This window comes from Vulpes lagopus, chromosome 24 (genome assembly GCF_018345385.1).
Source record: "Vulpes lagopus strain Blue_001 chromosome 24, ASM1834538v1, whole genome shotgun sequence".
NCBI lineage: Eukaryota > Metazoa > Chordata > Mammalia > Carnivora > Canidae > Vulpes > Vulpes lagopus.
Genome location: NC_054847.1, coordinates 56,177,654 through 56,193,390, shown reverse-complemented (window position 1 = coordinate 56,193,390; position 15,737 = coordinate 56,177,654). Strand labels below are relative to the sequence as shown.

The following is a 15,737-nucleotide window of genomic DNA, read 5'->3' as shown; positions in this document are numbered from 1 at the left end:
AAAATGTTAAATAAAAAAAAATGTTAAATAAAGCACCAAGTTACACTAAAGGGAAGACATATAATTGGTTGTCTCTAAGACAGTAAGTCTAAAGGAGAGAAAAAAATTAAATCAGGAAAAATGGGAACGTGTGTTGTTCTTAAGAAACATCAGTGCATCATTCAGAGCAGCCTTTTCTTTTTTTAAATATTTATTCATAAGGCACAGAGAGAGAGAGGCAGAGACATAGGCAGAGGGAGAAGCAGGCTCCCTGCGGGAAGCCTGATGTGTCTCTATCCCAGGACCCCAGGATCACACCCTGAGCCACCCAGGTGTCCCACAGAGCAGCCTGACACAAGCACCGCTATGTGCAGACTCCCCAGCAACGTGAAACTCCATCACTAGGTGTGGAGGTGAGCCACCTTGCGTCCAACCGACAAGAGGATGGCAGTGTAAAGCCCTCAGGGTGCCCATGTCCTCATTTCATCCACTTCTCCATCCCCATCACAACAACTCCCACTTTAAATGACACCATCTGCTGCACGAGCAAACATCCAGGATCACCAAAATAGCACAAAAAACACTCCCTTTAAATTAAAACACCTAAACCCTAGAAGTCTTTCCATCCATCTGCCAAGGACGCAGTAAAGAGGTCAAGCAGAGCTTTCAGGGAGACGCAGGATCCCACCACTGACAGCCAGCGCACTCCCCAGGGAAGCAGCCGGGGAGAACGTGAACTGCTAACCTTCCAGAACAGAGCCCACACCAGAGCACGACAACCACTCATGCTGGCCCACAAAAACACAGAGAGCAGAGACACAACTGAAATATCATGGGCCAGAAATCCAGAGTTTGGATCTGCCAATACGGGATTCAGACAAAGTCTTTAACCACTCAGGCACCAGTGTGTGCTTTTGTGGACAAGAGGGGGGGACAAAAGTTCCTCTTATGTGCTGAACGGCCCATGGCCCCTGGGGATGTCCCATTGAGCCTTACCACATGCCACCCTGCCTGGCTCATGGGTTCCTGTTCAGCACTGCCCTACCTCTCCGGATACACGCCCAGAGCCCCACTTTCACAGAAGCCATCCCCTCCAGGTCACATCCCCCCAGGCCCTATGATCTGCTCTCCTTATTCTTCATTACAGCCATACTTCACAATGTTTTCCAGATTCCTCAGTAATGTCTGTGCTCCATTAGTTCCTAGGAGCCAGATGTGAAGGGACTATGTGTGCCCTGTTCAGGATCATTTCCCAGATTTAGTACAGTACACTTACAGTCTTTTACTGAAGAAATGAATTACTGCGTAAGAAAGCATTTCAAATAAGCATGAAAAAAATAGCCTACCTGTAGCTACATATGTATCTGAAAATTAAATTTTTTCTCAAAAACTAGTATATAGAGTTGGAAAATAAGAGGACTATGAAATTAATAAAATATGAGATACGGAAAACGAGACAGGCATGTCATGGTAAACTGCTAACGAGTCCTTGTGAGTCTGTAACTTATTTTACTGGAGCTCATTTACTTTTATTTGTCAAAGTGTACACTTCAAAACCTCACAGAGATGCCTTCTCGCGCCGGGCACGAAGTGAGAAGCTGGCAGCTCCCCGCATGGAAGGCAGGGGCAGCCTCAATACGGAGTCCTCACAACGTTCACACGCAACAACACACATACCTGTGTACCTGCATACAGTTATTCGCTCATGTTCCTCAGTAAGAAGAGCTACCAACTGGCTGACTAGTCTACAGAATCTGTACTCAGAGATCAGCACGGGTCACCGATGACAGACATGCAGCTGGCACACTGGCCACAAGAGCGAACGGCTGCCTTCCTGGCACTGACGGTGTGCCCTGAGAAGGCCTCTGGAGGCCGAGGCGCTGGCTGCGTACCTGAGGAGTTTAGCGTTGCACCCTGTGAGAGCAGCTGGTCGCTGCTGATGGTCAGGGTGGCACCTGCAGACTGAGTGGCAGCGGGGGCTGACAAGCGTATGCTCCCATTCACTTCACTACTTCCATGAGCATTGTGCTGAATAAGATCTTGACCTAAATGGAAATTCATATTGTGATATCAGAAAGTAACACGTTCATTCATATCCTGGCAAGCAGGTTAAACATTTAACAACATCCCATTAAAATGAAAGCCCTTTCATTTATGATAATATTTACAGAAAAGAACGAAAAGACCATAAGATACATTGTCCCTCAGTGACAGTATTTGTTCACACTCTCTAAGCCATAAAGCATTTTAAGTACTTCTAAAGAGTTCTACTTTAATTCAATATTTAAGCACTCAAAGCTACGCACTTTGTTGAATAAAACTTCAACTGAGTTGCAAAGCTTCCCAACGCAGTGGACCCACCAGGGGTGGTAAACATGTTTAGTGGATGAAAGAGGCTTCATGAGTGGATCCCAGAACCTCCCTTAATGCAGTCAGGCCACCACAGGGGCTCAGGGAAACGGTGAGGCTGGGGCTCTCCCAGGTGAGGGCTCCCCGCACCACAGCCTTCGGGGCTCACTTGCCCACTGGAGGGGACCAGCCCTGGGCTCTCTACACCTGTGCATGCCAGCTGCCACAGCCAGAGGACCACACACTGTGACCAAACTGTACGGAAACAAGCAAGAACGTGAGACCTGGAAAATGTGCTGCCACGTCAGCGAAACCCAACCTGAACGCTTTGGGAAGCCTGGACACAGGCAAGCTAGTTTAAAAACATCTGCTGTCGAGTGAGGCATAAAGCAAGGCAACTAGAAAAGCACTGACAGACAGAAGGACGCCATACTCCGCTCCATCACCATTGGCATCCTCACGCCACTCTAAAGACACAGAAACAGGAAAGCAGCTGTGCGCGGTGGGCATGGGCACAGGCACACTGAGAATTGCAGTACTTTTATCAGCACAGCAGAGCCATCCTCGAAAGGCCTGTGGATGAAAGTTCAGAGTACATGGGTATCACTTTTGCCTCCCTGCTGACACATCAGGTAAGTGGGCATCAGTAGAGAGGTACTAGAGAATTTGGGGAGCTTCAGCACAATCCTTGCCTTTTACTCAAGGTTTAATAATTTCTTTTTCAATGACTTCTAAACTGCCAAAAGTCCACAAAACTTCACTGAAGCAATAACTGTTTTCTAGCAGGGACAGCATTTATAATTATACATGCTAATGGAAAAACAGACTTCCTAAAGAATAACTGAAAATCTCACCATGTCCCAGTCATGAGGGCAAGGCACACCTGTAAAATGTGTTGCGGGCTGACCTAGATCAGGACGTGCTGCGAGAATCAATGACCCAGGAGGACCACCCGATCATGAATGTGACAGCCCCAAAACAGGGATGCCGTAACTTGGTGGCCGACACAACAGGGTTAGTTTGCCAGGTTCAAGTGACTTACACTCCCAGAGGGTATTTTCTACCCGTTTATAGACTTCTCGGTGCCCCTCAGCACATTTCACATTGCTCTACACAATCTGTGCAGAAGTCTGAGAAGGAGGGAAGGCATCCAGAATGTCCTCGTAACACAGGTTATCCCAGTCACACATCTCCAGTTTAAGGGAGCAGGAAAGTGGACAAAAAAGCTACAGCTTCCTGCTCTTCACCAACCAAATCATGACCACACAATATTCACATGGAAATGACATGAGTAACTCTCATTTCTAATTTCTGGTATTAGATTTGAACTGTGACACTGTATCATTAAACTTAAGTTTCCCACACGTATTATAAACGCTTATTGAGCACTGGCTTTATGTAAAACTCAGTGTTGAAAAAAAAAAATATATATATATATATATACCCACACACATGAATAAGATTTACTCAAATTGCAGGGAAAAGGAGGTTTAAAATATGAAGTGACTAACCTGAGATGGTCAAGGTAATTTCCTGGGGAGAGCCTGAGGACGACGCAGCCGTGGGTCCGGCAGCCTGAGCCAACACCTGGCTCAAGCTCGAGTTGTTAATGGTCAGGGTGATCTCGTGGGGGCCACTGGAGGTGGACACCAGGCCTTGCGATGTCATCACCTGAGAGAGGTCTTGTGTCCCTGGTCATCATTATAAAACAAAACAAACCTGGGCTTAAAAAAAATAGTAACTTTTCCTTTTTTATATTAAAAATATTTAATATTTAATGAAATTATTATTTCAAAAGAAGATTCTAAATAAAACATCAGTTATCTCTGATTCCCTCATCCAGAAAGACAAGAGAGTCTTACAAAGAAATCGGCAGCCAACAGGACCACAGGAGCTGCATGTGGGCAGCCATCTGTGTGCATACGGTGAATAAGCACCACTTCTCAGTGGGAAAGCTTATATATGCTTAGGACATTTATTTGTTTGGTGAGCTTTCCAAAGACAAAAGTAGCACCACAGTGTCCTAAGTGCAAACATGTATCTGTCCACAAACAGCTGGGCCTCCCTCCTGCTGGGCCAGCAATGGGCGCCAAGGGCTCTCACTTACCACTGCTGCTGGTGGTCATCACTGGGTCCTGCTCGGACAGCGGGCCAATGGTCAGACTGGCAGAGGTCACTGTGGGCTGTAAGGACAGGCCGGGGATGGGCTGAATGACAACACTGGCTGGGACTGTGTTGTCCTGTGTCTGGAGAGAGCTGTTCTGTGAGGCCAAGCCGGGCTCCCCTGGCAGTGGCTGCGTAAGCAAGTTGCCCTGTTGTAATGTCTGCTGCAAAATACTTGGATCGATCTGAAAGGCAACAGAGATACTTGTCACAGAAAGTTCATGCTTCGGTACAACTCTGACCACATACAAGCCTGGAACACACAGCACTGTCGTACCTGTAACGTTATGTTATTAATGCTGGAGGCATCGATTCCAGAGATCTGGACATTTGGGCCAACTAAGTTAGCGGCCAGCTGTAATTGTATGCCCTCCAGTGTGGTCAGGCTCCCATCCGTCAGAGACACCGTCCAGTCACCACCAGCTGCAGAGACAACGTGGAGGGCTGTATATTGGAAAAACTCCAACAGGAAAAATCCTCATTCTCCTACAGGGCTTGTTATATACCCGTTTGATACATGCATCCATGTGACCTAGTTATCAAACACTAATGCTTACCTCGTACTGCACAGTACCTTATCTAACTCAATACAAAACAAATGCTCTGAAATATATTAATAACATTATCCAATTTAAACACATCCACAAACTCGGCTCCAAGAAAGGATACTGATGAGCCCCAACTAATAATCATGATTTTTCGGGCTTTAATTACTCCACAGGTCACATAAACAGAAAGAAAGCCACACAAGAAGTCTGACAGCCAGTAAGAGTCACTCTGTGTAAGTACACAATACACATAAATGGCTAAAATATAATACTTTTCAATCAGGGCACCCAAGAGCAGGAGAGAATGCCCCTGTGTCCACACACATGTTAATGAAGGGTTATAAATAACATACCTCACTATTAAGTCTGTGAGGATGCAGAGGAAAAGCACATGCAAACCAGTGAGAGAGAGCTGACACAACTGTCAAAGTGTTCTGAAGTAGATGTCGTGAAAGAAGGAACAGGGAACACAAGGGTAACTCATCTGAAAGGTGAGATTATACCTTTCCACTGTCCTCTCTGGAGACCTTCCAAGGAAAGGCTCCACACCCTGCATGCCCCTCCCCGTCTCACCTGACACAGAGGCAGGAAGAAGGGCCTGGCCCACCAGCCCCTGGGGAAGCACGTTCTGATCGAACTGTCCTGTTAGGACAGAGTTGTTCATGATGAACACGTTCGGGTCGGTGGAGGCAGGGCTGAGCAGGTTCACGGGCTGCAGGCCTTCCGATGAGCTTCGCGTCACTGGCTTCCGGGCTTTCTTGGGGTCGGGCTTGTAATGGAACTGCATGTGGGTCTTCCTCCGCCCTGACGTACGGAAACGTAGCTCACAGTGGGGACACTTGAAAGGCTTCGCTCCTGTGTGCAGACGCATGTGTACTTTCAGGCTGCCCTTCGTCGAGAAGGCGTTGCTGCACACGTGACAGCTGAAGAGCTTCTGACCTACAGAAAATCCAGCCAGGGGTCAGCAGGGATATGTCCATGTGCAGCCAGCAGATGCAGGCAGGGGTCCGCGGACCCTGGGGGCCACGGGCTTGCCAAGAGCCCCGCGCTTGCACAGGATGCCCACGAGGGAGGAGGGCTGCTGCAGAGACTCCCAAGTGTGTGTGGGGGCTCCAAAGTGAGTCCAGCGCTGTCACAGCACCCGAGCACTGCTGCCCACCCTGAACCTGGACAGAAGCCAACAGAAGGGTCCCCGAGCAGTTCAGCTCTGCGGTGCTGTCACCCGCACCTCTATGCACAAGGGACACATGCATGTCTTGGCACCTCTCCATCTTCTGCACGGGGGCACCCAGCATGCTGCGCAGGGGGACAGCACCCTAGAGAATGAGCTCTGGGCTCCCAGAGCCACCAGTGTAGGCCACACACTCACCCCTGGTACTCCAGCTCTTTTCTGGTGTTCACGCCATGATGAAGGCCATGGAGGTGACCTGCGTGCCCTGTCACCCGCCTACTCTGCCCTGGAGAGGCTCTGGGAGGACAAAGGCCTCTGGTTTTCTGTTTTCTTCTATGGCTCCCAAAAACCAATACTGACTTTTATTCCCCAAGACGGGCACACCAGGACTCACCCCAGACCAGGGAGGCCAGCTCTCCCAACCTGCTCGGGGGCCACACAGGTCACCCAAGGAGCCCAGAGAGGAGGAGGCAGCCTGAAAGCTGTTTCCCTCACAGAGACTTTTCTTTCTATTCCTCTGCATGGGAACCAACCCTGCATCCCGGCACGTGTGAGTCATCCTGAACACCACTGGCACCACACCTGGGACACAGAACAGGCCCCTCCTGGTCTTCGGCAGCTCACAGTAATCACCCAAGAGGGACCAACACACAGTGCCTAACAAAGCGACAGGAGACACTCCCCACAGAAGACACATCAACTCACATATCCATTTAATTCCAATTGTTAACCTAACAAAAAAATCATAGGCCTTTACATAAATGTGTAAAACTTCCTTTGTATGTTTTTGGTCAGTTCTGCTGGTAACCAAAAATTAAGAACATAAATCAGTTCGAGGACCATAATCCTCTACCATTTCCTGATGTTTGCTACGTGCGTCTTTCTATGCAATACCTGGAGGCTCAGAGAAGTGGCTCAAAGTGGAGACAGACCTCCATCCCGGCAGAGGTGCAGAGCCTACCCCTGCCTCCTTCCCACTGGGACAGCCTGTGCACACCAAGAAGCAAAGCCTCAATACATGTTCATGAGGACAATTCACCTTCAGTTCCCCAAATGAGATGAAGAAAAAAATGGCCACTTAAACTGTACATTGTTTTTCCTTTATGACCTTTCTTCCCCACATAAAAAGAATTATTGCCCGATAACTGCAATCAGATTTGCTCAATTATCAGATCTTGTAAAATCTCAACAAACCAAATCTCTTTGGCCTAAATGAGACTAAGAAGCAATTTTCTTAACAGAAGTGTTCAAGTCTGAATAAGAATAGAAGACAAGCTATAACCTGGCATTGAGACCCAGCTCCATTTCCAGTGTTAACTGGATCATATTCCCCAGGTCAGGAATCAAAAATCCTTCTACACCCACTTCTTCATGATTCATGATTTTTAAGCTTTCTATGATTTTGAAAGTATCTCTTTGGGCAAGATACACAGGAACAAATATAAAGCCATCGTAAGGCCCGTATATAGGATGCAGGTGCTCACCCTTACCTGTGTGCGTCTTCACATGGCAGTCTAGGGTGGACTTAACAGTAAAGCTCTTCCCGCATTCATCACATTTGTATGGCTTTTCTCCGGTGTGGATCCGAACATGCCTAGCCAGAAAGCATTTGCAATTACAAAGCATTTGCGATTAAGTGTTTTTCATTTTAATTTTACATACATTTACAAACAACCTCATAACTACCCTTATAAATGAAAATTATGTATTAGTACAGGCTGAGTAAATTTGGCCAAATAAAACCATTTTTAATCTTCACTCTACACAAAAACACCACAAACAAATCCAGAAGAAAGCAAAAAAAAAAAAAAAAAAAAAAATCTGCAAGGCCAATGAAAACAGTGCTTCCTTTAAAACCAAAGAGAAGAGTGCTGGTCAACCTCAAGATGATGAGAACAGTAGTCTCATCAGTGGAAGAACGGGCAACGCAAGACTCAGAGAAGAAACATGCACGGATAAAAGCTCCACAGAAAGGCTTCACCCAGGCTCAACATTTAAAAAAGAGCAATTTAAAATGGTAAGATATCATTTCCCCCATCAGTCTGATGAGGACCTGGGCAGGGGGCAGTCTGGGATCACTCAGACACAGACTGTCTGGAGGCCAGCTGGTGGCATCTGTCAGCATTGGCCCGACACTCACGCAGGTGCACACTCAACGCAGTACTACTCCTATAGTACTTGTTTAACACTCCTGTAGTGTTTGTGAAGTACTCATGTAGTGCATTTGGAACTCCTGCAGTGCTCACATAGTGCTTGTGTAGTACTTATGAAATACTCATGTAGTACTCATGTAGTGCTCACTCCTGTAGTGCTTGTGAAGTACTTGTGTATGCTCATGTAATACTTATGGAATACTCCTGAGTACTCATGAAGTACTCATGTAGTTCTTATGAAGTACTCATGTAGTGCTCATGAAATACACATGCAGTGCTCTGTAGTGCTCATGAAGTCTGCATGTAGTGCTCATGTAGGACTCCCGTAGTGCTAATGTAGGACTCCCGTAGTGCTCATGAAATACTTGTGTAGTACTCGTGACGTACTCGTGTACTACTAGTGTAGTCATCAAACATGGAAAGCTACATGCTCATACAGGGGTTTACTGGATACACTTTGCTGTCCCTCCACCATAGAACATGATGTCACCATTAACAAGAAAGTAATAAGTGTGCAGGTACTAACAAATATGTCTCAGACCCAATATGTAAAAATGACAAAAAATAAAATTGCAGAACTTAATATTGACATATATGTGGACATTTCTGGAAAAAAGTTCCCAAGAAACCATTGCTGGCTGTCTCTGGGGAGCAGGAAGGACTGTGTCCACTTGAAGGCCCCTGGGCTATGCTTTGGTTTTGTTCTGCTTCCCTGTCATCTCTGCCCGGCACCTTCCCACGATGTTTAAATGCAGGACTGAACAAGATCAATCAGCTGTGAGCTGTCCCACACTTATGGCCGAGCCCCCTCCATGTGGTGAAGCAGACATGTTTCTACGTGCTGACGACCACGCAGTTCCTTGCCTCTGCCTTGTGTCCTGGAGGACATCCCCTGGGTGCCATCCCCAGGCCCGCAGCCTTGCAAGGGTCTGCAGCAGAGCGTGCACTCACGCTGCGCGGCCTCCACCAGCTCCACAGCCCTGGTCCCGGTGCGGTTCTCCTCTGGGATCCCCAGCAGCCCCCACGCTGATCCGGCTCCTCCCACCAGCCGCCCTGGGTGCTCCTCTCCCGGCTCCCCTCCTGCCAGGCTGCACCCAACTCCATCACAGCGCCTGGCCCTCTCCTTGCTGTACACTCTGCTGTGTTACTCCCCGGCCTGGATCACATCCCCTGACCTCTGGGGCATGCCAAGAAGGGATGCTGCCAGCTCCCTGTGGGCTCACTCTAATCCCGCTCACCCACCTCACTCTCACTGGTGTTCTTCCCTTCCCACAAGGGAAGGCATGTGCAGGCTGGCCATCACCTTCCACTCTCACTGGACAGGAACCACTGTGCCACCCACCTCTCCCACCCACTCTGCAGTCAGGAGGGAGGCTCTGGGAGTCGGGAGGAGTCAGATAGCATCCTTGCTCCATCACCCTCCTTGAAATCCTAATTGCCCCTCCCTGCGTTATGCTGCCCTATACCTTCCACCTATTAGCTCTCTCCTCGAGCAAAACCCAAGTATCCTATATGTTGTGCCACAAAACATTCTACCTCCATGTCGTTTCCCCGGGCTGTGCCTCCCCATGGCCCTCAGGGTCCTGAGTCCATTCCTCACCATCCTGCTGCACCTGACCTCATACCAGGCGCTGCTATCGGGCTGACTGGGCTCAATCACGTGCTGTCCCATGACACCATCACCGTCTATCCCGCCAGGTGCTCCCTATGTAGACAGCACTCCTGGGGGTAGCAGGTCCTTGATGCACTCTGCAAACCTGGCACCATGTCATCCTCAATAACTTTTTTTTTTTTTTTACCTCCAGTGGCTGGCCCCCGTAGCTTCAGGAGATACATTATGACATTCCCAGGGGATGCCTGGATGCATGGATGTACCCTATGGATACTGTTTTTTTCTGCACATACATAATACTTATCATAGGGTTTAATTTCTAAAATAGGTGCAGCAAGAGATTAACGATGACTGACAATAAAGTAGAACAATTCTAACACTCGGTAATAAAGGACACATGAACACGCACTAGGCTACCACGGCCTTGTCACAAAGATCAGGAAGCGGGTCGCTCACCCAGGGATCATGGTGACCACAGGGATCTAACAAACCACAGGGGGAGGGGCTGCTGTAGACCACAGTTATGCAGACATGTGCATCTACAGAACACATGGGTTCTTTTTTTTTTTTTTTTTCAGAACACATGGGTTCTAACCAACATTCCAGATGAGCCTGACCAGAAGCCCCAGAATTTACAGTAGCTTACAACCGCCACACCAGGAACAAATCAGCCTCTCGGGAGGCACCAGCTCCCACAGCGGACCTCCCTGGCCATGGCAAAAGGACCGAGGTGCATGCACATGCTTCTTGCAAACCCCAGAATGGCGCTGGCCGGCCTCACCTCACCAGGTCACTGGGTTTCTTGAAGCTCTTGGGGCAGTAGGAGCAGCAGTTGGCATACTTGGGCTCGGCCTCCAGCTCTGCCTGCCTGTCCTTCATCTCACTGATGCGGTCCTTCTCCGCTGCCGACTGCACTAGGACCTGCTCGGACACGGTGGCGCTCTCCTGCGGCCGAATCTTGGCCAACTGTGCTGTCTCCTCCTCGGTAAAAGTGATGACCTCAGGACGAGCTTTTCGGGAGGCGCTCCTTTCAGAATTCTCCTCCTCTTCCTCCATACACACATCTAAACAAAACACAGGAAAAGGATTCAAGCCTAAGAAAAAATTAAGTTTCCACAAAACAAGTAAATTGAAATGAAACAAGTCCGTAGAGTTTAAAATGAATGACTCATGAAGCTCTATTTGGGCCCCTGGGGTTTCCTGCCCTCCACCAGTGGAAAGAAGCAGGGTCACCGGGGCAGCAGCACCGTGCCACCTTGTCACAAAAGCACCTGCCTAAGGACCAGCCCGGCGGAGAGATCCGAAATCGCCCGCATCCACATGTCACCAGCATTCATTAACACACTCACTGATGTGGGCGAAAATGGAATTATCCTCAGATAAAGAAAATCAGCAGCCCAAAACAGAAGACCAAAGTGAAAAATGAGCAAAAAGGCCCTAACGAGTTACCAAAAAAAAAAAAAAAAAACAAACCCTCAAATAAATCTGTGTAAGTATCCTCTCGGGGAGAAGGGAGGATGTATGTGCAGGGATTGAAAACCAGAAGAAGGCCTAACAAACCTGAGGAGGAAGAGAGGCTGCCTGGGAGCAGAGGTCAGAGGCACAGGTGACAAGGAAACAGAAGAATAAACCTCAAGATAAACAGCAGCCAGAGGGACAGGGGCGAGTGCCCCATGAGTGCCAGGAGCCACCTGGATGTCTCTGCTGGGGGAGAGGGACAATGACAGGAGGGAGACGGGCATAGAAGGAGTGAGAAGGAGACAATAAACCCTGGGCAAACCGGGGGGACAGTGGGGTCTGGACGGCGCCACCAGCATGGGTAACATTCAAAGCCCCAAGAGCACCATCAACATGGGGAAGCTGAGGGAGGCCAAGGGCAGTGAAGTGGAGTATGGCACACAGGGGACACTCACGGGGCCATGTTGCCCCTGTCCTCACACACAGGAGACACTCATGGGGACACACAGGCCCTGTCCTCACACACATGCCAAGGTAAAGCCCACAGTGTGAGAGTAGCACAGTGGCTTCCACTCCTCGGTGATCCCAGAGGGCAAATACCAGGACACGCCAAGGTGGCATCAATATATATGTAGCAGAGATGAGGCTGCCATAGGAGCCCCAGCCAATCCTCATGGCAGAGCCACCAGGACATAAGGTGCTGATGATGATGGGGAACAGCTCAGCAGAGTATAGGATGCCGCAACGGCTGGTTCATCACCACCCTCCACCTTGAGGGGTTCCAGAAATAGTATGTGGTGCCCTAGGTTTCACAACTCGCTGCAAGCAGAGAAGTTATTTCTTCTTGTCCTCCATTCATCACAGGACAATGGTGGAAATAAAGGCTTTACAAGGAATGACAAGATTGAGAAGTTGGCGCCACGTGAGGAAGTACTAGAGGTGAGAAACATGGACATTCAAAATTACCTACCAAGGAGGCCAGAGCAGCGGCTCGGTGGTGGAGTCAGAGTTGTTACCACCTTCAGGTAGGTTAGCCACATTTTAAAGACCTTTCCCCCAAAATATAAGATAAAGCTATAGGGCTGTCGCTTCAGCTGAGCACACCAGAGACAACCATGACCTGGAGGCCAGGTGAGCACAGAGCACATGGGGAAGAAGGCAATGAGCCATCAGCCCACCCAACGCTTACACCCTGGCCTCATCACACTCACCCCACAGACATCAAGCGCCAGCCGCATCACAGCGCTAAAACGCTGTGTGGTCAGAACAGACAACTGCACGTTCTTAATCCCAACGTTTCACTTGTGGGACATGCTAAGAAGAAAGGATATTCCTAGGATGACGGCACGTACACAGTGGAAGGTGCGCTAACCTGCCTGTCTTAACACTGCGCTAGCTCCACAGGCGTGTGGAGGGGTACGGCGCTCCCTAACTGCTGCTCTTGCTCAGGGACACACATGGATGGAGAGCACTCATCCATCAACGGGGAATTATGGAACCGAATAGGAAGACTTCCATGTCATCCCTGGAACCAAGGCAGATCTGTGTTTAGTACCATATCCGTCCACGACAAACACCAGCAGAGGGAAAACCAAGTGGACCATGACACTGTGAGGCAAGAGGCCCTGTATGTCAAGAAATTATCATCACAACCTCCACGCATGCCTGGGGTGTGGTGACTACTGAGGTAGCTTCCTTCTCTGCTCCTCCTGCATCTTTTCCCCGAGAGCACATATTGCTGTCATAGTCAGAAAATAAACTAGTTTTAAAAGTGATGTGTACACTCATCTATCAGTCCTCTAGCATCTGGCTATTGAACCTCGAATCAACGATGGGCAGTACCTCCTCCTTCGGCCTCTCCTGTTGCTGACACAGCAGAGGGGACGGCCTGGTGCCTCTTCATGTGCTTCTTACAGTGCACTGTGGTCCGGAAGCCCTGCTCACAAAACGGACACTTGTAAGGCTTCATGCTCATGTGCGTGGCCATGTGCCTGGTGAGGCTGCCATTGGTCGTGAATGAGGCGTTGCAAACACTGCAGCTGAATGCCTTTACTCCTGTGGCAACAGAAACAAGGTTAAAAAAACATATTTCATTACTTTAAAAGCAAAAGTAGTCAAATGCAAACAAAGACATTTTTGATAAGCCACAAAACTGAAGACAGTTTATTGCCCTGGTCTTATTTTAAGAATATGGAAATAGACACAGAGTCTTACTACTAATTCACTAGTGGAATTAAGGCCACGAGAGCATTGCTCTAAACAAGTGCCAGGTTCTCTCTGCCCCTCCATCACTGACACTTCAGCTACATCGCACCACCACGACAATCAGCCACGGCTCCTCATTGAAGCTGTGCAGGCTCCCCTCTGCTGCAGGGAGTTCCAGCTGGCCCTCGCCGCACCTGCCCTCCACCCATCTTCCTGTGCCTGCGACCACCAACTGTGACTAATCCTACAGAGCAGAGCCTGCCCTTGTTCTGTCAGTATGTTTCTATTTTCAAATGAAGCCTTATACGGAATACACAGGTAATGAAACATACATTACCCAATAAACATACTGAATTTAATGAACAGATAAAAGTAACAGATTTAAAACTGCAAATCCTGTATCTGATAATGTATTGAACAAATTCTTTAAACAACTCAACAGTAAGACTGCCAAGAATCTAATGTAAAATGACACAGGATTAGAAGAGCTGCTTCTCAATACACACACTGTAGGAAGTTCCAAATTGTCAGCCCCTAGAGAGGTACTAATGAAACCCATGAGTAGATTCCATGGCACACTAAGGATGGTCATGGGAGAGGGAAAAGCAACACCAAGTGCTGCGCAGAGCATGAGCTGGGAACCCTTGTCCATCACGTGTGGACAAACACAATGGTGCAGCCACTGTGGAAAAGTCGGATCAACTCAAGGGTTTACACTGAGTTACCACAGGACCAAGCCACACATGTTCACAGCAGGATAATTCCCAGGAGCCTAAAGATGGAGACTACTCAAACGTCCAACGACAGATAATGGAGGAATAAAAGGTGGTCCCTCCACACAAAGCTACACGAAGGAACGAGGTGCTGGTTCTGGCTACAGTGTGGAAGAACCCTGCACACATGCTCAGGAAAGGGAGGCCTATCTGCATGTTTCCATTTATATGGCATGTCCAGAACAGACGTTCCACAGAGATGGAAAGCTGCCTAGGGCAGGGCATCGAGGCAAAATGGGGAGTGTACCGCTCACAGGTACAGAGCTTCTTTTGGCTATGATGGAAATGTTCTAGGATGAGGTGGCAGTGATGGCCACAACCCTCCGTGAAAATCCTGGAAACCACAAGGCCCCCGTGCCAGGCAGAAAATGACCTGTGTGTGTCTTCTCGTGAGACTTGAGGACCCCGGAGGAAACAAAGCCGCGTCCACAGAGCTTGCACTTGTAGGGCTTCTCACCAGTGTGGGACCGCACATGCTGCTTCAGGTGGCTAGACTTCTTAAAGCCTTTGTTGCAGTACTCACACCTATTAACACAGCACAATTACAAGGGTGACATCGGAGACTGGAGGAACACAAACAGTCTTCACCAGTGATCACTCCACAATTGGGCCCAAGTGTTACCACAATAGGGTGTACTCGCCAACGTCTAAGAAATTATCAAATACTAGCAATAATAATTTGTTGGATCAAATTCTGCTCAAGGTATCTGTAATCTTACATATATTTTATTATTTCAATATCAGCAAATCCTACAGCAATCCCCCAGCAGGTATTTTATCTGATAATCAGATACTAACAGGAGAAAAGTTTATTATGTACTCATTTCCTTACTAAGCCATACAAAACACTGTGAAATCTTCCATCACCTCACGAGTGCAGACACTTGGAAATGCCAACTCATACACTCTTTAGGTTTATAAAATACTTGACAAAACAGATTCTCCTTTTTTTATGGACATGCACCCTCATGGCTTTAAATATTAGCCTATATACTGAGAGCTCCCAATTGCGTGACTCCAGCCGGACCTCTCCCCTTAATCCCAACCTGGTATAACGAACCTACGTGACCCCTCTTCTCAAATATCAACCCTAACGACACAAAACCAAATCTTGGCCTTAGCGCCAGGCCTGCTCCCCCAAAAGTCTCCCCTCTTTCCAGGGATAGTATTTCTTCCTTCCAGTTGCTTGGGTTGAAGTCTAAGAAGTCATCCTTAAACCTCATGTCTTCTCACACCTCTACCTGTTACAAATCCCGTGGGTCCTACCTTCTGGCCACTCCCCAGGATGGCAACACCTGCCTCTTCCATGAGCAGCTCACATAGTAC

At 48.4% G+C, this 15,737-nt stretch overlaps 1 protein-coding gene across 13 annotated transcripts in view; it reads right to left on the bottom strand.

Moving 5' to 3' along the window:
* Nucleotides 1-15,737, bottom strand: part of ZNF236 (zinc finger protein 236) — a 110,537-nt gene that overhangs the window by 27,223 nt on the left and 67,577 nt on the right. For all 13 annotated transcript variants that reach the window (XM_041739519.1, XM_041739532.1, XM_041739518.1 and 10 more), the window contains 9 exons: nt 14,785-14,936; nt 13,276-13,488; nt 10,757-11,039; nt 7,701-7,804; nt 5,613-5,978; nt 4,769-4,914; nt 4,436-4,676; nt 3,840-4,019; nt 1,872-2,024 (listed from right to left, as the gene is read on the bottom strand). In XM_041739519.1, the coding sequence (XP_041595453.1) occupies nt 1,872-2,024; nt 3,840-4,019; nt 4,436-4,676; nt 4,769-4,914; nt 5,613-5,978; nt 7,701-7,804; nt 10,757-11,039; nt 13,276-13,488; nt 14,785-14,936 (1,838 nt within the window). The remainder of the gene's footprint in view (nt 1-1,871; nt 2,025-3,839; nt 4,020-4,435; nt 4,677-4,768; nt 4,915-5,612; nt 5,979-7,700; nt 7,805-10,756; nt 11,040-13,275; nt 13,489-14,784; nt 14,937-15,737) is intronic.